The sequence below is a fragment of the Sinocyclocheilus rhinocerous genome, unplaced genomic scaffold (assembly GCF_001515625.1).
Source record: "Sinocyclocheilus rhinocerous isolate Xijiao unplaced genomic scaffold, SAMN03320098_v1.1 scaffold2613, whole genome shotgun sequence".
NCBI lineage: Eukaryota > Metazoa > Chordata > Actinopteri > Cypriniformes > Cyprinidae > Sinocyclocheilus > Sinocyclocheilus rhinocerous.
Genome location: NW_015650705.1, coordinates 378,262 through 400,637, shown reverse-complemented (window position 1 = coordinate 400,637; position 22,376 = coordinate 378,262). Strand labels below are relative to the sequence as shown.

At 38.1% G+C, this 22,376-nt stretch overlaps 2 protein-coding genes across 3 annotated transcripts in view; both read right to left on the bottom strand.

Annotated features, from left to right (window-relative positions):
* Nucleotides 1-12,983, bottom strand: part of LOC107712433 (brain-enriched guanylate kinase-associated protein) — a 37,309-nt gene extending 24,326 nt beyond the window's left edge. Inside the window, exon 1 of one of the 2 annotated variants that reach the window (XM_016517692.1) lies at nt 12,964-12,983. In XM_016517692.1, coding sequence (XP_016373178.1) covers nt 12,964-12,969 — 6 coding nt within the window. In that variant the 5' untranslated portion in view covers nt 12,970-12,983. Of the gene's footprint in view, nt 1-2,165; nt 2,694-12,963 lie in introns of those variants that run through there. The other variant, XM_016517689.1, reaches the window with a different exon arrangement.
* Nucleotides 12,984-15,162: 2,179 nt separating this feature from the next.
* Nucleotides 15,163-20,680, bottom strand: LOC107712434 (cytosolic 5'-nucleotidase 1A-like). Its single transcript, XM_016517693.1, has 6 exons — nt 20,489-20,680; nt 20,220-20,387; nt 18,657-18,786; nt 18,256-18,378; nt 17,966-18,150; nt 15,163-15,767 (listed from the first exon to the last, which is right to left on the bottom strand). The coding sequence occupies exons 1-6, from the start codon at nt 20,609-20,611 to the stop codon at nt 15,402-15,404; spliced, it is 1,095 nt and encodes a 364-aa protein (XP_016373179.1). The 5' UTR covers nt 20,612-20,680; the 3' UTR covers nt 15,163-15,401.
* Between the last annotated feature and the right edge of the window lie 1,696 nt (nt 20,681-22,376).

Below are 22,376 nucleotides of genomic sequence, written 5' to 3'. Positions count from 1 at the left end.
TTTTTTATATTTAAAGCGAGTTTTTTGGGCAGTGTAGAGTAGCGCTTGTTGTTTGTCGTTTCTCCGATCACAAATGCAGACAAATGGTTTTATGTTTACGTTTCGCAATACGCAACGCATAAAAAGACAATATAAGTCATTATAATCCTTAATTATGTCCCCACTGGATGCAACAAATGCCTCATTTTAAATGGGTTTCATGCCGGACAGGGCATCACAGTATGGTAGGGGCGTAACATTTCCGTCACACGCTTGAGGTATTCGGCCAATCACAACGCACTGGATAGCTGGCCAATCAGAGCACACCTCGCTTTTCAGACCGATGAGCTTTGTAAAAATCAACGCGTTTCAGAAAGGCGGGGCATAGAGAAGCAACAATAATGTACAGTATGTGGAAAATAATGTGTTTTTTTAACCTTAAACCACATAAATATATTTCATTACACCAAATACATAAAATAATGTTCTTTTTAGCAACGTCATATGACCCCTTTAAAGCAGGAAATCGACTCGATCTTCTAATATAAAGATCAACCTCCTCTTTCAAATGAAGGTTGTTTTCTGGTAACGACTGGAAATCTCACTTTCCGACAAATGGCAAGGGAGCTCTGCAAGTTTCATTTGACAGGCACACTCTCTCTCTCTCTCTCTTTCTCTCTCACTTTCTTTTCTCAGGCACACACAGACTGGTGTCTCTGCCCCCTCACCGCCCACCTTTTTTCAAGCAGTTGCTAAGGTGACGGCAAAGACTGCATTTTAATCAGATAATAAATTAAGGCAACGTTTTTTTTGTGTGTGTTCTACAAATGAATGCTTCATGAATATAGCGGGTAAACATATTTAAAACACTTTAAAGTTAACAGGTTCAAAGTAGCAAATCTGGAATAATGAAGCCTATTGGATACTATTCCATTTCCTGTGCATTTTGTGCTTAAAAAGTGCACGATCACATCAATTCAGCACGACATACACTACAGTTATGTAAAACTACATCGATCCAATTAGTTGCCAGATACAGTATGTGATCCATACAGTCTAATGCGAAACCCACCTCCCTTAGCATCTGATTATAGTTATTGATCTGATTATCCTTCATGCATACGGTTTCTTCTGCTGAAAACACACACAAACAGAACGGGACAATCCCTGCATATCATTTACACTTTAATATACTACGATAGACTATTAGCTCGCATGCAGTGAGAACACAGGGGAGGATTTTGAGCTTCAGAAACAATAAAAATACAGCACACACTAGGACATGTGCATGTGTTTTGGTCTAATATGGATAGTAAAGTGCCATTGCTCTGTTCCGCATGAGTTCTGGCAGTCTTATCCTTTCAGAGCTCAGCTAGACTAAAAGCTTGATTCAATAGCAATGCCTTCTGATATATTTATGAGTCAGGGACAGACTGCATTGTTTACTACTGCTGTGGTTTGTAGGATAACGCATCCTACACAGCCAGGCCTTTATATCTCCAAAATGTCTGCTAAGATAGTAGTTACTTATTTTTCTTTTTTTTTTGTATGGCAGCAGTACCTAAAGAAAAAAAATCATTGCTTAGAGGTTGTTTTTTCAAAGCTCTGGGGACTTTATGGACTTGGAATCAACTCAGATGTTTTCACTAAAACTCTGTAGAGGAAATAAAACCTAGAAACTTTTAAGACAATTGTTGACATATGATAAGAGTTATTAAATGAAAATCAATAGCAAAGCTTAGAGGCTTAGATCAGTGGTTCTCAACCAGGGGTCCGGGGTCCACTGGGGGCCCCAGAAAACTTTTTTTTTCTTTTTCTGTGACATAATATAAATAATAAAATAATTATATTATAGTGATTATTAATAACAAAAAAAATACACTTTAATAAAATAATTATATGATTTTTAAAAATATACAATTAAACCTTTTTTTTTTCTTTTCCTGAGTTTCCCTAGAGGCTAGAGGAGACACATGTGAGATACTAGGGTCTTTACCTCAGGATAATAATCTGAGAAGCCAAGATTTACACAAAATTCTCTGTTTTTTCTCCATTTAACCACATTGCTGTAAAGAAGAAGCAAGTGGTACATTAAAGGGATGAGATTTGTGATTCCATACTCTTTCCTATGTGCATGATTGAAAAAAAGAACACCAATGAAATAAAATGTGACAGGAACGACTTACCATGTTGATGTCCCTGGGAAGGGAAACAGATCGGTAAGGATATCTAGCGAGGGTTTCCTCTCTGTAGAGCAGCGGGCTCAAAGGTCTGATTCTCTGGATGGGGTTTGGAAGACATTCTGTAGTAGTCTTAACTTCTCTTCTCTCGTTGCTCTCAAATGTGATGGCCGTCTCTTTCTTGGCCTTAACTTCCTTTATCTCATCCTCTCTTCGCACACAGTCGATGTCCGTCTCCAGGTAGGCTTTTCCTAGAGTCTCTGGAGCACCTTGTTCTTCCTGCATCCCATCCGCGGACTGGATACTCTGCGGCTGATCTGGGCACTGAGATAAGTCCACGTCCCCCGGCTGCTGTTGAGGGTCTGGGATCTGGGACTTGCCACTGTGACTGGAGATGGAAGAGTTAGACCTGGAGGATTCAGTCTGATTGGACAACACGAACAGGTTGGTAGGGCGAAGGACTCGGCTGCTCACTTCATCCAGGAACTGTGAGAACTTCAATTTGGCTTCGATTTTGAGTTCCAGTTGATGCTGTAACACAGCCAAATGCGACGCGGCCTGTCCAGAGGTCATATTGACACCTTTACTGGAGCTCCTCCCTTCCTCCCCACTGGTCAACACTGCCCCCTGCTGGCAGCTCCCTGCTTTGGTCTTGGGTTCTCTAAGGGGGCTGTGCCCTTTTTGTTGGTCACAACATTGCTCTACTTCATGGCATCCGTCGGTGTTGAGCTTTAGGCAGGTGGTTGCCTCTGAGCTCATACTATCCCAACTCGAGGCCCATGGACTGCTGCTGTTGCTGGTGCTCCTTCCACTGGGACTGGAGGTGAGGCTGCACGACTTCCAGCTGGTGTGTCCGGCTGCGAGATACCAACCTACACGTCCTCGAGGAGAATAAAACATCTGAGGGGAGGTGGACGAGTTGGAGGAGGTCGTGGAACTGCATGATCTTCTCCTTAACGGGAGCTGGTGGTGCATACTGCAAGCGGGATCCATCGCCCCCTGAAACTCAGTAATGCTGTTGGCCTGAGCTGAAATGTCCACAGGATCTGATGCCTAGACAATGAATGAGCACGAAACCCAGTTTTTAAAGCATTTAGCCCCAATCACTGCCCACCGACTGGGAAAAACTCAATATTTAGGCCACCGAATCATTCAGTACCCTGGCTGCCATGTATATGGAAGAGCAGGTTCATCTACTACATCAGAATCCAGTTCTGTTTATCTAACAAAAATGGAGATACTATTATGAATAGTATTTTGGTCAATGACAAAAATGAGTGTCCACGATAAAGAAAAGGAAACTTTAAAAACAATAGATAAAACTGAAATGTTCTTAGAAATGTACTCTTCAGGTTGGTTGCATTTGATTTGAAATGCTTTTATACAGCCTTTCCTGTAAGGAGAATATGTCATTAAATTTAAACCTTTCTTGAAAATGGTATTTAAGAAAGGTTAAAAAAAACTGTAATAATAATAATTGAATAATAGTTGAAAGCATTGAAATTGTGTGTGTGTGTGTGTGTGTGTGTGTGTGTGTGTGTTTAAATTGACAGTTAAATCACACTTACATTTCTGACTTTGTGCCACCAAAAGATATTAAAATTTATTTAATTCAGAAATTAAAAACATGCTCTTCATAGAAGAAGTGTATTTAATTATGGCCTGCATTTTGCTTTTAAAAGCAAAGAAAAGTCTGTATTCAACAGATATATCAAAGCTAGTCAGGCACATGCAGATCAAATTAGTACATTTTATGAAGTGATGTGTTTGTCAGGTCATGAGAGAAATTGCTTTAGAAGTTTGCCCTTAATTAGGACATCTATTGATAGCAACTGGGAGTTGTTTTTTTGTTTTTTTTAACTTCTTTCTTCCAGGTCAATGCTTTCTACTGAACATTGATCACAGATAACCAGATAACCTCACACAGACTCATTTTTATGGCTTATGGAGTTTAACGTTTTCATTAAATATAAGGAAATCTCTCACACAAACATGAGATCTGTTTAGTTGTGTAATGGAAATTCATTATTTCCTGATAATATCACCATTACACAGTATCGACCGCTCCTCCCTCCGCTGTTTGAGAGTGAAGTGATTAGTCACTGATGACTAGTTTTAATTAGGCTGCTTGTGTGGCTAATAAGTGTGGCAAAAGTTCAACACAATGAAAGATGGCCCTCTATGATGTTACATCTGTGGAGTTTCTCATGCAAAAACATCCCAGCTGCAGTCTGAACAAATGATCTGAACAATTCGTCGCCTCTGTTGTGTCTTTGGTACATATTTTTCTAAATCACCATGCAAATTACTTTTACTGCCACGTGTTTTTACACAGACTTGAAGCTTAATAGTGATCTAAGTGTATATCAACAATAAAATGCATTGTAAATCAATATTTTCTAAATGAGAGGGGCGGAGAGAAGGACTTGAGGAGGTTTGGAAACGAGAAGGGAGTAAGGGAAATAATGGCACTAAACCAGCTAAATGATTACGGGGGGCCTGTTCATGAGTAATTTTTATTTTATTGAGCAGAAATGTTACAGAAGGGAGAACACAGTAAAAGTGCTGCTGATCTCTGCTGACTCTTTCTACAACCTGCATCTTTATTGCTATAACCAGTGTTGGGAAAGCTACACAGAAAATGTAGCTAAGCTCTAAAATGTTATACACTGAAACCAAACCCAACCAAAACTGAATTACTGTTATTAACAGACAGCTAAATTAACTGACAGCAAATGTATATCCAACTTTACCTGCTTATACATAGGTAGATAACTTTAAAAAAATGTAATTCGTTAAACTTAATGTCAGAACTGCAGTGGGTAAATAATGATATTTTGATGCCCAAAGTCTTCCAGATTTTAAATATTTTGTTCAGACTTCCAGAATCAACATTTACTGAAGGTTACTGGATATTATGACAACATAGTGTTTCACAGCTGTACATCATCAGTAACTTGCATCATTATTTGTTTCATACATGGTCTAATTGCTTGAGAGGTGCTTTTTTCACCCAAATTCAAAGCATGGATCACAACATTATTTAGAGAGGAAAATATAAAAGAGAGAGAGAGAAAAAAATCAATAAATTACGAATAATTTACTGCCGTTGTGTGAATAATATGTAATCATGTAATCCATAAAAAGTAACTGTAATCTGATTATGAGCATTTTAAAATGTAACTCTAATTACAAGATTACATAATCCAGATTACATATAATCAGTTACTACCCAGCACTGCTTATACATAAAGCATTATACTATACAGCAAATCTCAGCTGATTAATCATTTATATTGTCATCAAATCTAAGATATCTAAACTGCTAAATGTGAACTAAAAGATTTTGCTATTATAAACATTTAATACACAACAGTATATATTCCTGTAAAAATCTGCTTTGAAAAAAAAAAAAAAAAAAGAAATTTGGAAAAAGCACTAAAAACACCAAATATAAAATTAGCTAAGCTAAACTGAAAGCTACAATTCAGAAAAAGTATAGATAAATACACAATAAGCTACATGGAAAATGTAGCTTGCTACATTGAACCTACTTCATAGTATTCATGAGATGTATTAATATATTTGTTAATGCCCAAAAGTAGACTTACTGGACAGAAGAGTACAAATTAATCAACGCATGAAGACCCATAACCGTTTGAAGGAACCGCCTAATAATTGAGCTGAGTGGAACGGCTCTGTTCGATTCAAACTAAAACTGATAACACGCGACTTCGATGATTCAAACCACTTGAAAAGAGTTGATTCAAAAGAGTCAAGTATTCCCGAATTGAACATTACTTGTTCTGATTCTAAAGAGCCGACAAAGAATACTGCACACAAACGTCTTCAATGCAAAATATTGTCAAGAAAAATGTAACATTGCAGCAGTTCACTCTACTTCTTAATATAATAGTTTTACTAAAAAGCTACATAATTTAGAAAATACAGCATATAATTCGCAAATAGTATGGTGGAAGGGGACCCTAGTTGGTTATAAATAACTCTAGAATATAAATATCTCTGTAATATACAAAGTCAGCACCTGTTAGCTAAAGCAAGTTCTTAGTCCGATGTGCTGCAAATAGAGCAAATATAAACATACAAGAAATGGTGATGGGGGAAAAGAGATCTGAGGAAAAATTACACTTCATTGCATTCTCTTGTAAAACATTTGCGTTCCCCCAATAAACTTTGCGGTCGTTTGCAAAACTGTTGGGTTCTTCGTGAGCGAACTCAAAAGTTTTGCCAGTGAACACAAAAGTTTTACAAACAAATGACAAATAACAGATTTGACCTGCACTGACTTCGGCGTTTTTGTCGTTGCACCTCCAAAACAGTGTTGGGGAAAGTTACTTTTAAAAGTAATGCATTACAATATTGTAATATTACAATATTACTCAATAAAAAGTAACTAATTGCATTACTTAGTTACTTTTTATGGGAAGTAATAGATTACTTTACTTTTGAATTACCTTTTGTCATCTGAGATGGGCTTGCTTATTTATTTTTAATAAAAAAAAAAGTAAGGGCCCTTTCACACCAAAAGTGAAATTAATAAGACTCAGGCTGAAGGAAGTGCCTCTGCCTCTGCACCTTACCGTGCGTTCACACTGCCGCCGTCGAGAGCGTCAAAGTGGCCGGAAGTCATTCATTTTCAATGTAAGCCGGCGTCGAGCAGCGGCGCGGCGCGTCTTGGACGGTGAGGGCGTCGAGGAGAGTTGAAATCAGGGCTGCGTTCAGCCCCGACAAAAACGGTGCAAAACGTTTTTTAAACGGAAACGGTGGTGCGTTGAACACTCTGTTCTGATGACGCAAGAGTTGCAACTATGGCAGCTGAGAAGGCCATTCTTTGTGTTCTTTTTGTAGAATTTTCGGAGCCTGATGAAATCGGTATAAATACGTGTTTAATACTGCAAAATACGCTCGATGGTACAGTCATTGCCTGAAGGGGTTTGTGGAAACTGTGGTTCCTAATTATTGTGATCCAACATTTGCCTCGCATTTCAAGATGAAAAGACAAACATTTCAGGTGAAGGATAATCCACTTCTTACCTCCAAGACTGTGTTATGATCTATATGACCTTATTATTTTTATTGTGAGTATTAGGCTTAACATTATTGCTGATCACTGTTGTTGTGCTATAATATTGGTCCTGTAAACTTTGGTTCCGACCACATTAGTTCCCAAGCAAAATGGAGGAGAGGTTGATTATTGCTGTGGCGGGTTTCCCAATAATCTACGACGTGTCCCTGTTTGCGTACAGGGACATAAATAAAAGATCAAAAATTATGCGTGGACCAAGGTGTCTGAAATTGTTGGTGTTCCTGGTGAGTTGCTGATGTGCATTAACGTATAGGAATAATAATCTAATGATATAATAAATAATAGTAGGACAGTCCCAGTTCACTTTTAAACCTTTAAATCAATTTTTCTGATTATACTTACATTAAGTAATGCTTATACATGATCATACTTAAGTAACATTTTCAATGCAGGACTTTTACTTGTATCAGAGACAGTATTTTTACAGTGTGGTATTAGTGCTTTATACATTACAAGGATCTTAATACTTCGTCCACAACAATATTTAATGAGGTTAACTTCAGGTTAAGATCAACAAGCTTGTTTGCTTTGCGACCCCTTTAAATACAAGATAAGCATTCGATCTACGTCAGAGCATCCACAAATCTTTCTACAGCGTTGTTGGCAGGGCGGCCAGAGCGATTTTTGATGCTCTCGACGGCCGCGGTGTGAACGCACAGTTACTCCCAATTTCTCTCAACACAGGGACAGGAGAGGTGTCAGAGAATAAATGGGAAAACAAACTTGCATTTACTATTTGAAAAAGTAACTCAGATATTTTCTTGTAAGTTTAAATGTAATGCATTACTTTACTCATTTCTTGAAAAAAAAGTAATCTGATTACATAACTCAGGTTACTTGTAATGCATTACCCCCAACACTGTTCAAAAACCTCCAGTCACATCAGCAGGAAACATTGTCACAAATATAACTATTTGGTTGCAAGCTGGAGCCCTGAGATAGGCTGCCTCCCATGGTTACCCAGAAATCTAACCCAAGTCCATGGTGCTACTTACTGCTGTGGATGTTGCTAAATATAGCCTTGTCTTGAGGGCATTTTCATGAGTTCCCCCTGGTGCTGTGCTACAAGCTCAGCCTTCTGCACACATTCAGGCAAATAAATCCTTCTGGGCTCCTTCTTGCTACCAAATGTGGGAAGAGGCCATGCAAAGGAGACCTTTATCTCGCACGGGCTGCAGATCTCTATTAAATGAACTGTACTTCATAATAAGTGGACAGTTTTAGATTCTCCTATGATGAATGTCTTTAATAATCTCTCTATTTTCCGATGGTGCCAGAGGCAAATTTAGCCCCACACCTTCTGACAGGAAGACGATGAGGTGATGGGACCCTTGGGAGCTCGTAGCTGTGAAATTGGTTTCTGTTACATCAGCACAAGCGGGGATAATTGGTGATAGCTCGGCAAAAACATGCTCTCTGTTTTCTCCAATAGACAGTCCGATCGTTCACCCATGAGGAATCCCTGGTAGCCTATAGGAGATACGCTGAAACAGGCAGGTGTGGGATCCTGGACTGGGATTCAGTTCCCAACTGCTAAACATGAGTGAAAACACTTCACTTGTGGAGATGTACCAGGGGCGTAGATTACGCGGGGGACGTGTCCCCCCCACTTTTAATATCATGTAAATTCGTCCCCCGCACTTTTTCGGGCAAGTGTGTTCGCATAGAGGTTTTCAAGAGCCGGTGTGAATAAATATAGATTTAAATTCAAAGAGACAGGATAGTCTGTGCATGATCTGATGTTTTATTCGGACCCAGAATAAGGCGAGATGAACATCGCGGAGCGCTAAACACTCAGTGTATGTTTCATTAATGCAGGGGCGTAGCCATCATTTCAGAAGTGAGGGGGACAGAATTGTTATATATATATATATATATATAACAATTCTGTCCCCCTCACTTCTGAAATGATGGCTACGCCCCTGAGATGTATTATTTGCTCTCTGCGGTGCACTGCACTAACCATATAACCTCGTCTTTATTTACTCAAAGCTAAGCATTGACAATCTGCACATTTTCTTCATCTGACAACCTGTTCTACCCTTTGGATTTTCACCTTTAGTCTGGAGAGATCTTACCTTCCTGGGGCCCAAGAAATTCTATTTGTCCTCCACAGAAAACCTTTGTTTTTCTTTAAAAGTTTCTGAGACCTGACTAGAGGATTTGACTATGAAAATTGCTGACATAATTTAAATTGTTACGGAAATAACAATAAAATAAATGTTATGGAAAGAGGAACAGTTATTGATATATACTGTAATTTATATTTGATTGCTTTAAAAAAATGTTTCTACTGAATAATCAGCGGGTTATATAAGCAGAAAAATACGATTTTTTTAGAGAGATGTTAATATTTTTATTCAGTAAGTATGCATTAATCAACCGAGACTTCTACATTGTTACAAAAAATCTATTTCAAATAAATGATGTATGTATAAACTGTATCAAAATCTTACCAACCACAACATTTTCAATGGTAGTGTATGTATTTTTCACACTTAAATAAAATATTTTTTTCTCAAAATGTTGTCAATCGTTATTTGAAAACATATTTTGATGCAAAATTTTTTTAACTATTTATTATTTTTATTTATTTTTTGTCCATATTAATACAAATCATGCATTAATACAAATAAAGAGGTTTGGTTCATGTAACGGAAGTTGACATTTCTGTGCTGAAAAATACTAACGAAATTGTTACTGAACACTTTAGTGAATCCATTGTTACAAATGATTACATTATATATTTTTTTTTTTTCACTGAAAAAAAATTGCTGACTTGTCAGTGAAAAACATATTTCATTCCCTTGCATTAAACAGAGGACAAAACAATCATGTTTCTTATGCTTTAAACTGTATAATGACAAAGCCCTATATTGAAAGATTTTTTTTTATTTCTGAGTCCCTGAAGATTATTCTGCTTATCTCTCATCATATTGTGCGTTCTTCAGAAAACGGCCTTGCTTATATGTTCAGTGCTCCCTTTAATCCTTCCTTTATCATCCAAAGGCACAATCTCAAGATGGCTGCATTTGAAAACACCAGCAGGCTGATTTATTACAGGTAATCTTGTGGGGATTAAAACAGTAAATCATTACTGTTTTAAACCCCCCTCCCCCGCAGGAGCTCCATACCTTGCAGCATTGCCTAGAAATGTGGGAAAATAACAGACATAAGACAAGTTGTCCCAGAGTGGTGCCTTGGTGCTTTGGATCATAGGGGAGCGCTGGCTTTTTTGGACCAGGCATGATTTTTTGTAGAAGCCAAGAAGCAGCATAGTCAATGTGTCGTACTGAGACAGATTTAAATATAATTCAGGAGAACCCACCGAGCGCTGGAAACTAGAGCTGTCAATCATGCTTTTATGAATCTTTTAAAGGCTTCACTGTAAAAGACATGCTGTCATGGTGTTTTACTGACTACTGGTTCTGGTTCCTGTTGACCTGGAAACCATTGTGCTCTGGGAGTCCCACAGGCGAAACGAGGGTTGGTCTGACCTGAATGCATTTCATTACATTACATTACAGAAAATGCGAGGGAAAAACACTAGTCTGCTCAATCTGTGGGTTTGGCTTACAGTGTAAACATAATCAACATTCAAGGGCTCACAGAAATAGTATTTCAGATCTGTTTCAAGATGCTTCCTCATCATGTTTTATTGAAGCACTAATAACACTGTGGGTTTTGTTTCCCTTTTAATTGTAATGTTTCTTGAAGTTTGACATGCTGAATATGTTTTTTTTTCATGACATGCTGAAACATTACTTTTTGTGTATCATTAACAGTGCTCATGAAAAAAAAAAAATGCTGACAAATTAGACAATCTAATCTGTTTTATAAAATATTATGCATAATAAAATTATGAATTAAATAAAATAATACAAATTGTGCATAATACTGAGCTAACAACAGTTTGACATAAACAATCATCAAAAGTGAGTCGTCCAAAACTTCAGAAGTGTACACTGGATGATTTTTGGCTTTTATGACTAATCCCTCAATGTTTTGGAACGTTCCAGAAAGCACTAGAGTGTTACAGAATATTCCAGAATGTTACAGAAACTTCTAGAATGTTCCCATCCTTACAAAAGCAAAATATCTTTTTTTTTTAAAAAAGGAAAACATTACAATTATAATAACCAAATGTACAAAATGTGTACAAAAACATATCTGTACTAAACCAATGTTGATGCTATGTGAAAATGAACAGTGCAATAATAATTAGAAGAACCATAAAAAATGTAAGTGAAACAGTTCTTTGTTCCATTGTGTATTCCATTTAGCGTTCACATTTAAACCGGTTTGGGAACTGGATCACTTGAATAATTTTTTGGTCTTTTTATACAAACACTAACATATACAATGGTTTGAACTGATGCAAATCCAAAAATGATTTCTAATCACAAAGCGTGACCATTTTGAACGCACCATACGCTGTATCAACATCACCAATAACACCTAACTAAAATTCATGTTTCAGTCTCAGTTACACTCTGAAATATCCAAGCGCTCAAGCATGACTTTCTAATGCAATTACACCCACGCGTGTCGCAGCCACACTTCTCCCAATACCCAGAACGTGCAAACTGGCACATACACACGTCACCTCAGCCGCAGAAACACCACCTCTGACTGAAAGCATATAGCGCAATTCAGCCAGAACTGTGAGTCTGTGTTTTATGTTTAGTCCCCTTTCATGAACACTAATTATAGTGTATGTGAGGTTAAGCTTCTTTTGCAGGAGCTCAGGGCGCTCACTGACTGTAATCCATTGTCATTAATTATGTCTCAAACATACTGAGCCCACTCACTTCTCCTGGAGTCAGTGCTGAAGTATCCATGGAAACTGGAGGACAGGCAGAGCTCATAAAGAGAGGCAGTCTGTTGCCCAACAGAAAGAGAACGGACAAATGTTTTAAGGGGCTGGGAAGGGACATTGGCCCCTTGTGCTTCAGGTTTGGTTATGTTCACTCTTTGGAATTTCGTTTAAACTGTGATATGAAACATTTCACTAAATACGGAGGGTTTTTCTTTAAATGTACTCTTTGAAGAACAATAGTGTGGCCTATGGCGATATCAAGGCTTTTGGATTAACGGCACAAACATACTTTAGTCTCATAGTGCCCTCTTCTGATTAGTACAGGGATTTTTATTAAAGCAATGCTGATTTAAAGGGTTAGTTATTTAAAGTGACCCAAAAATGAGAGTTATGTATTTCATTCTTCACATGCTATCAGATATTTCCTACTTGAAGTCATAATTTTCAGTTTGTCTTGTTCAAGTGCTTTGCTTTTGTAAAGAATTAGAAATGATGGAGGAAGCCAGGTTCATTCTTGCCTACTCGCTCACTGTACACTGTATAATCACGGTATACACACTGTGCTATCTACATTGACAGCTTGCTGACAATTCTGGCCTTTCGGTCACAAACATGCTATTTCCGCTGCATATAAAACATATAACATGCATCAAAGGGTTATTTATATGCGTATATATTCAACACTTTAATGACAAGACAAGGTAATGTAGCTTTGTTGTAAAAAAACAAAAAACAAATAAAAACTACCAGTCACTCTGCCATGTTTAAAGTTTATGGCCCGCCTAACTCTGAAACTCGAGAATCAAATACAACTTTCATGTCCAATTTTCAACTAGGAAAATCGTATTCGCGATAATTCCAAACTTGAACAGCCTCACCTGCATATAACTTTCTTGAAATCCTGAAGGCCTTGATGAGCTTGTTCAGGTGTGTTTGATTAGGGTTAAAGCTAAACTCTGCAGGAAATTGGACCTCGAGGGCCAGTGCTGCAACAACATAGCAGTCGCCTAAACAAAACAAAATAATTATACCAATATTGACCAATAATCCCCAAATAACTACTTTTGAATTCAGAATGCAAGATATTCATTTATATCACTCACGTAGGCTATCGCAACATCCTGTCTTCTGAGATACCTTCATTTGATTGATTTTTGAAGACAGCATAGATGTCCTCCACTGCCTATGATATCCCACAGTCCTGTGCGTTTGATTCCATGACAGCTGTGCTAAAAAATAAAGATGGCATGCGTTTAAAAGTTGTGGTTGGTGGTTGTGTGTAAATGTACAATTTTGACCAACTTTTTCCACATTTGATGTCATTTCTAATGAGAAATCAATATTGTAGTAACATTGTTGTAGTTATCACCAAAGTGCGCTCCATTTTGGTGTAGGTCATCAAACTATTACACTGCCTCAGAAGTCTGTCCGAAATCAGTTTCGGGAGGTACCTTCATGCTCGAACACTGCCTGCAAAGTCACTGGGTTATAGGGTGATCACTAATGCCGAGTTCACACTGCACGATTTTAGCCCGATTTTTCACTCGCCGACAGGTTTTGCGAAATCGCCGACAAATGATTCTTCCTATTGTGAAGTCATGCAGTGTGAAACCCCCTGTAGCCGATCCATCGTGCAATGTGAACACAGCAGCGACTGACTGCTACCTCAGATAGTCACGCAGTGTGAAAACAACGGCGATCCGACGAGTTTGAAAATCGTGCAGTGTGAACTCGGCATAAGTGTGAGTCACACAGTGATCATATACAGTGAAGAAAGTAGTCAGCTAAGCTGATTTTCAGACGCATTGTTGCTCAGAAATGCAACGGTTGGCTTTGTTTGCACATTGGTGAGAAAAAAACAGACAATAACTGCCAATATTGTGTGTAATGTAAGTCACTCAGTATTAAATTATTGATGTAGCAATATTATGCTTGTTCGGAACAGTATATCACTCTTGTTTGTGTTGCTTAATTGTGCTCTTTTCCATACCTACAGATTTCAGAACTACAGTAGAAGTTAAGATTGCAGTCAATAATGTCTTAAATTTTTAGCTGTTCCTGCCACAAAGGTATCATATGGCTTTAGAAAACTTATATAGCGCTCTGTGCACGTTGTATGGACCACTTTTATGGTTCTTTTTGGTCACCATATGCTATATCCTTGTATGGAAAAGAGCAGCAGAAAATTTTTTCAAAGCATCTCCTTTTGTGTGCCATAGTAGACACAATACATGTTTGGAATGACATGAGAGTTAGTCAATGACCTATTCCTTTAAGTAACTTGACTCATACAAAAAAAAAATGAGTCTATCTAAACACCTTTATTTATCCCAATTACAAGTCTGGAATTCAATTTTACCCAGCAGCCTAAAACCGAAACAAAACCAGCACAGCATAAAATGTCATTTAGTGAAACTGCGTGATCACATTTGTAAACATACAAATGGCAGGGCATTTACATCTGGAGTTTAGGAGCTTATGTAGACATCACATAACAGTGTTAAAAAGTATTATGTCATTCAGTGACATGCAACATAACCTTAATACCAAACAATAGTGTTTTTGATCATTTTAATACAAGCAGAGACATGAACACATTATGTAACTGTCATTTGCAAAACAAGCAACGTGAGGAAAGCAAATTAACCCCGGAGAACACTGATGAGAACATATCACCACAGTAAATATTTGCAACTGAAAGCACCATAATGGCCAGATGATCGGCCTGAATTGCACAGAAAACTAATAATGATAATGAAACCCTCACTTTAACAAATTCTGAAGTGATGTACCTTCCTCCTCAAAAATAAGAACAGTGCATTCAGAACAGCCAGATAATATCTATTATGAAAATCTGTTGACCGAAGTGTTTGTTTAATTTTCTAGTTTTAAAACAGCCCTTTATTAATATATAGAGCCAATCATCTTGTTATATGAACCCCCATAAAAACAAATCCGTAAAACAAATATTCCTCATAAATATATAGCATCTATATTTCATAATTATAAAATATGAAATAGATAGATAGATAGATAGATAGATAGATAGTATCAAAACATCAAACAGTAAGCCTTTGATATGTCCAATAAACTTAAAATAATTTTCCAGCATTATTGCTAATAAAACAATTTCATTAGCAAAATGTTTGTGCGAGAAAAAAATATATACTGTATGTTCAGAAAACACTTCTACACAGCAGTTCCTATGACGTGTTTCCATCGTAAAGCATTACAAGGGAACGATATCTTCATCTAAACAATGCAAGCTATATAATGAACTCCCTTAATGGCTGACCTGTAACATCATCAATATCTCTTATTTCTGCTGCTTTTCTGGTTCAATCAGCTTCCCTTTGTTATATTTCTGTCCTATCCCATATGGTACATGGGCTGCAATAGTGCCCATCTCCTTGGCCCCCTCAATGTGGAACATCTGGTCATCAAAGAATATGTGTGGGCGAATCTTCAGCAGCAGGGGCCCTTTAGGGGCCCCGGCGAGGAACAAAGCCTCATCAATCTCCAGGCCCCAGCTTCTGAGTGTCTTAAGCACACGGGCCCCAGAGCTGGCCGCGCTTCTGGCCGTCACCAAGAAGGTGCGGATAGGGCAGTTCAGTCGCTCATTTTTGGCATAGAATTTCTTCTGGAGCTTCCCAAGAGCCTCCAGAAAGCACTTAAGAGGACCCTGTGGATGAACAAGAGAGGATCAGTGTGTCAGCCAATGGGATTAGAAAGAACCTGACGATCTGTTACAGGCACCTGCCTATGCTGGAGCAACCACAGCCGTCCAATTAAAACTTTAAAAAGTCTGCATTCGAAAGCTGAAAAATGCTGGCTCCACAGACGGCACACGGAGATAGGAAACCACCAAGGTGCATCCAAATCCAGTGATTGTGTCACATCCTGTCTACTGAGATACTTTAATCTGTCGATTTTTGAATGCAGCATCGTTTCCTATGATATTCCACTATCTTGGGCATTTTTGAGGTAAAAAAATAAAATGGTTTCTGAAAGTTGCAGTTGGTGGTCAGTTTGTGTGTAAATGTATGTTTTGAACAGATTTTTCCATTTTTATTTAATTTGTTGTGAGAAATTAATATTGTAGTGATTAAACATTTGCTTAGTTATCACCAAAGCTCGCTCTGTTTTGTTTTAGATCATTAGACAGTTAAGGTCCGTTCACACAAAACAATAACTACAGCGGTAACTATAATAGCATCCACACCAACCCACGATAACTTTCTGTTTTTTTATATGCATATGCTTTATTTTTGTTGTCTGCCGATTTAAATGCTTGAGCTCGTCAAAGCAGGATGGATTCTGATTGGCTGTCAATGTTTTTATTGTATATCAACTGGAAAAAATCGTTCAGAAAGTGATTCCAATGATATAGTTCCTCTGTGCCGTTATTGTTAGAGTTGTGGTGTGGACTCTGCTATTCTTTTAAATTCAGAATGATTTTTAAAACCATATCTCTATCGTTATGTTATCGTCCTTGGAGTGAACGGGCCTTTTCTGCTGCCTCAGAAGTCTGTCCGAAATCAGCTGAGGTACCTTTGCCTGCAAAGTCATTGCATTGATAGTCAGCTTTTGCCACAGCCAGAGTCTCAAGTATGTTAAAAATGACCCTATGGAGAACCATATGGTGTTCATAAACAAAAACCCCTTGTAAAGTATGTAAAGCATCTTCTCTAAAGGGCTTGCACGACTTATCATTTTCACTAGTTGACTAGCCGTCAAAAAAAGTAGCCGACTAGTCAAAGGGTCAATGATGTAACTGCCTTTAGTAAAAGCAAAACACTCTGGGTTCACTTGACTATTTTTATATAATTCCAAATATATTTGACCTTTATAGGTTACTAAAAGTGTGTTCAAGTCATGTTGGAAAGATTGAACTGAACGCACATCAATACATGAACTAACTTCTGAAAAAGTTTGGTTCTTGGAAAAAAAAACTTGGAAAAAGTTCAGTTCAAACTCATATCATCTGCATTGATGGTAAGTTTTTTTAAATGAATGAAATTACCTTTTTTTTTTAGGTATAATAAAAATAGCTAAGTCACATGTACAAAATACACTAGTATTGTGCATCTGTCATGATAACTCTCAGAGAGTTTAGCATGGTAATATACATGACAATGTTAAAGTGTTTGGTCTTGGCGGAGTAGATCTGCTACGCTGCTGCAGCTGCGGCAGAGCAAGTACCGAGACTTGCTACTGTCAAAACATCCACAGACATGCTGCAGTGAACATGTAAGAAATACTGCTGCTGCACATATAACATATATTAAATAACACACATATATAGCATACATGAAATGATCCCATAGCTATCTATACAGGTGGAGCTGGGGAAGGTGGAGGGTTTCTGAAGTGCACTGCAACTGCTACAGTAAGCACTAGCCAAGCATTTGAATGTTAAGCAGCTCATTGGCTGCTGATGCGAAAAGAAACCAATCAGGCTGAGTTAGAACCTATCGGCCTGCTACATCTATAATTCATGACAGAACTTTGTCTAATATATAATGATTCAATTTACAGCACCTTCATAAATTGAAGAAAAACATAAAAAGATGCAAATTTTTTATTCATCATTTTGTAGAAGAAGAGTTTAAAAATCTTGCTGAATTTTTTGCAAAAAAGGTACATCAGCATCTAAATACTTTATCTAATTAAGTTCTAATTACGACTTCCCCATTCATAAATATGAACTTCCCAGGAGGACTTGAACGCAACATATTCTAAAGTAATGTTACTCAGCTACACCGAGACTTTGTATTTAAATTTTTCTCCTACTGTCAACATGTATAGAAGTAACTAAACCCTAACCCTAACCCTAACTAAAGTCACATGATCCACATCTAGTTGAAATACCTGACATACCTGTGCGAGTGGTTTGTTCTCATACTGTTTTTCATGCTCAAAGAATGTGTCCAGGCCATGCTGTTTCACTATGATCTCAGACTCATCAGAAAAGAGCACAGCGTCCCCGTCGAAGGCCACACGCAGCTGAGTCTCAGACAGCTGAGTCTCCACATCAGGCTTAAACATGATGGCTGCTGCTATACCTATCATGATAAACGAAATTTTAGAATATCAGAAATATCAGAATATTACTGCAAAGCAAAAAACACTGGCCACTAAAGTATGAGGTGCATTCGGGTACAATTTACCCTCCTCAATGGCCTCCTGGACTTTCTTGGAGTCTTTGGATAGATACAGGTTAGTCATGTAGGCCTTGAGGTATTCAATTGGGCTCTGACCTCCAGTCATGCAAAATCGCTCTATTGTTAGATCTGTAAAGAAACATTTTAATTTTACCACTCAGCTACTGTATCTTCTAGTCGAACTGCATTGCATTCTGTGCATTGACTGTATAGAATTCCTTGTTGTACATTGTACTGTGTTTAATGTTGGGTGGATGTCACAAAAGACAAGATCCTGCTAACTTAAATGGCCAATAAACTTTCAGTTCAACTTCAGTTGTAAACTTTTAGGGATTGCTCAGAATTATGACAGTTTGTCTAGGCTTATGTAACATCCAGATCAGAATGCAGTGAAATGACACACCTACCATAGTGATTAATGCTGTTCATGAGTCGCACCCCAACTTGGGCGTGATTATTGGTCATGAGAACAATGTCAAACAGTTCTTCACTGTCTGGATAGAGATTCCTCAGCCGTTCATTTACAGTCATCAGTGCCTGTGTGCATATTACAAGGAAGAAACTCCTGTTTTCATAAGCAAGCAAGCAAACAGCCTCTAACAAGAGGCTTGCAAATAGCAAGCCTTTATATTGTCATTTTAAATTCAGTTTTCTTGAAAAGAAACACCTTATTTTTCAATGCAGATGTAAGCTATTTTCTGGGCCTTTCACAATATCAAGTTTAAAATTACCATTTTCGCTTTTTTACATTAAAAAAGGGGGGGAAAAAATCTAATTTGATTATTTAATCATCTAGGACCAGTGTTGGGAGTAACATGAAATTACAAGTAATTACGAAATCAGATTACTTTTTTCAAGTAGCTATAAAGTAACGCATTACTTTTACATTTACAATGGACAGCTTCATTGTTATAGTTAAAGTGTGCTAGTGATGGGAATTCTGGATCATTTCTGTGAATCAGTTCTTTCGAACAGTTGGTTTCAAAGAACCAGTGATTCAGCAATTCTTTTATGTCATGGCGTTTACATCATCACGACTTCCCAGCATGGCCTATTACATGCTCTATATGTTCCTACGTAAACTTAAAATGCTTTCCGCTCATCAGTTTTCCGATCATTACAAAATGGACATGTCTGAAAGACACTCTTCTCTATTCAATAAGTCAATGAGTTGTTGAGCTGAACTGCTCAGACTGGGTCCAAGTCAATGATCAATAGTTCCGATTTAGTGAACAGGATCATTCGAGTCATTGAAAGATCCGATTCAAAAGAACAGACAACGTGACATTCAGACACTTAGATTGTCACGTTGTTCGCTTGCATTGTAGATAGATAGGGTGTGACAGAGAAACCACCCTTTTAGTAAAAAAAATACTGTTTTTCTCAAAATAACCACTAGATAAAGATACATTTTTCTTGTAACTATAGACTACGTTGACAAGAGTGATGTAGAAGTATTCACCATGAAGCTTACACTGGTGATGCACCTGAGAGAAAACGGATTTCACAGCAAGTGATCTAATTTTCAGCAGCAATAAAAAAATGTGTTTTAAAGCTTGTTGTTTGGTAGAACATCACAGTTATATATGATATGGCTGCAGGTAAATTATATTTTTCGAATATTTATTTGTATATATGGGAGTTTGCAGCAGTGACAACAGCATTCTGTAAACAAACTCACACACTCATTTTTTGCGACGCCCTGCTTGTAGTATGTAGTGAATGGTTCAGTTTAGGTTTCCCGCACATAGTTGTATAGTTAGTATGTTCCACTGATATACTGTGAGCGAAATGCACAATGCGCTAGTAAAGAAGCTTAGTAAATCCGTGTATCATTCGATCATTCATTTTTTTATTTAATATTGAAAAAAAAATACAAATATATATAGCCTATAAATAAAGTCCAACTTAGCCTACATAATGTATTTTAATTTGTGGACGATGTTGATGAGGATAAACGTTATTCTCACTTTAACGAAAGGAAAAGCAGGTCCTGGTTTCAGCGGCTCATTCTCGTGCTCCTGCTGATGTTGAACATACTTCTCCAGTCCTTCTTCCTCAAATATCTTCCTTTCCGCCACCATATCAAACAAGGTCCGGGAAGAAACTGCGATAGTAACTGCATATTTTGGCTTGGGCTGTTAAAAGACACGTCCAAAAACAATGACTGTCAAACTGCCTGCAACTAATCCTATACAGTATGAGCATATCGCCTTATTGAACTTCACTGAATACTTACAGGTCTCGGTTTCGTTGATTTTAGGTTTTCAAAGTGCGCTTTAGCAGCTGCCCAGTCCTTTTCCTCTGTTGCAGCTTCCTTTTTGTCAGCTGCAGGCGCTTCTTTTGGTTTTATTTCGCTCATTGTCTCTTATTAACAGGTCTGATAATGTTAGTGTGCGTGCTTAACTTCCTATGTTGAGGCAGGGCTGGATGTCAGACATCGCGGAAATGTGAAGGGGTTGGATGCTGAGAAGGAGGCGTTCCGTTTGATGCAGGACGTTTGTGTATGGGATGATATTAGACTCAAAATGATTAATAGATGCACGCACAGCTGATTCATTCAGGAATGAAACAAGTCTTTATGAATGGGTAATCATGAATCACTGACTCACTAGATTCGTTCAAAAACGCACTTTCATTCATGAATGAAACACCGCTGTGTTTGCTTTTAGAGATGCGCAGCGTCTGAGCTGTTACTTTATTTGGAACTATTTTTGTTGATGAACAAAATTAGACAGTACTTGTTTATTGAACTGTTGTATTAAATCAATATCACATTTGGAAACTCCTTTAATAATTATTAAAAGCTGTCACTCAAACCAAAACCACATGATCTGTGGGCGAACATAAAATGAGAGCGCGCGAGTGAGTTCTCAAGACTCAAAAGCACGTGCAAATGATACGGTCCGTCAACTGTCATCGTGTTATAAGCGCGGAGCCTGCGGGAATGAGTAGAATTATTATTAATAGCTGCAATCCCGCGCCGAAATTCAAGTCCTGCTCTGTGTTCTCTGCTAATAACCCGACTGTGAATGATGCGAGCGGCGTTATGTTGTCACCGAGAAGCTGCAGCCGTAGCGGGGTGATTTTTGGTGTGCCGGCAGAACAAATACCAAATGGGTGTAATACTAGGCATAATAATATAATAAATATAATATAATATAATATAATATAATATAATATAATGACTTAAAATATCTAGTATTTTTTTAAATAATATTACACTATATGATCTAACGATGGTATATTTGTATTAATCTATTGCCGTTCCAGAGTCAGACTCAGGGCATGTCCCAAACTTACAGACTTTGCACTTGACTTATCTTCTTCCATGATGTATCTCTTGTATTTGGCCCAAGTGTTCAAGTGGGCTTGAAGACCGCATGGCTGTGTAGGAGGCAGGAGTAGGAGGCAACAAGTGACTGTTTTACACGGTACTTTAAAGGTCCCCTGAAGTGCCTTGAAACATGCAGCATTATTCTATGCAGTGACGTAATTTCAACTGAAACAAGAAGAGAGGGCGGGACATATCGAGCAGCCCCGCCCCCTTTTTAAAATAGCATAGTGATCATAATCATGCTGAGGCTGTGTAGTTGCAAAAGTGTTTAATATATGCCGACTCGCGCTCCGCTCCGTGCGATCGCGTGGACCGGAGCCAAAGTCCGGATCAGTCTGTGTGCGCTGCCGCGGTTTGCGCGAAACTACTGAAACCAGACCTCATTTGCACCCTATCACCTACATTGTGCACTTCCAGCCATTCACTGTACAGGAAATCCTTAAGACTAACATATTGATACTAACACCCAAAAAACTTTAATTTTGATTTCATGGGGACTTTAATCATTTAATCGACCGGTTCATTTAAAAACATTGATTCATCGTAGCGGTCGGAATGTCATTGATCATGAAGTGTGTCTGTCTGCCTCTATTTATAACATAATGGAAGCAAGCACACAAGGCGCCAGAAGAGGATTCGACATTCCCTAGGTATTAAGACAATCTCGGTCTTCGAGATCTCCACCCGGAACCGCTTCGCTCCCCTCTGCGAGACGGAACGTGACGCTGTGATCATCGGAGACTCCATCGTCCGGCACGTCCGTGCTACGTTAGCTGAAGGTAAAGTGCAC

What these genes read in the sequence shown, in the direction of transcription:
- LOC107712434 (XM_016517693.1), bottom strand. Translation starts at nt 20,611, where the DNA reads ATGAGCGAAATAAAACCAAAAGAAGCGCCTGCAGCTGACAAAAAGGAA. An exon ending in AATCAACGAAACCGAGACCT is followed by an intron (nt 20,388 to 20,488) that starts GTAAGTATTCAG and finishes GTCTTTTAACAG; the next exon opens with CCCAAGCCAAAATATGCAGT. An exon ending in GAACAGCATTAATCACTATG is followed by an intron (nt 18,379 to 18,656) that starts GTAGGTGTGTCA and finishes GTTTCTTTACAG; the next exon opens with ATCTAACAATAGAGCGATTT.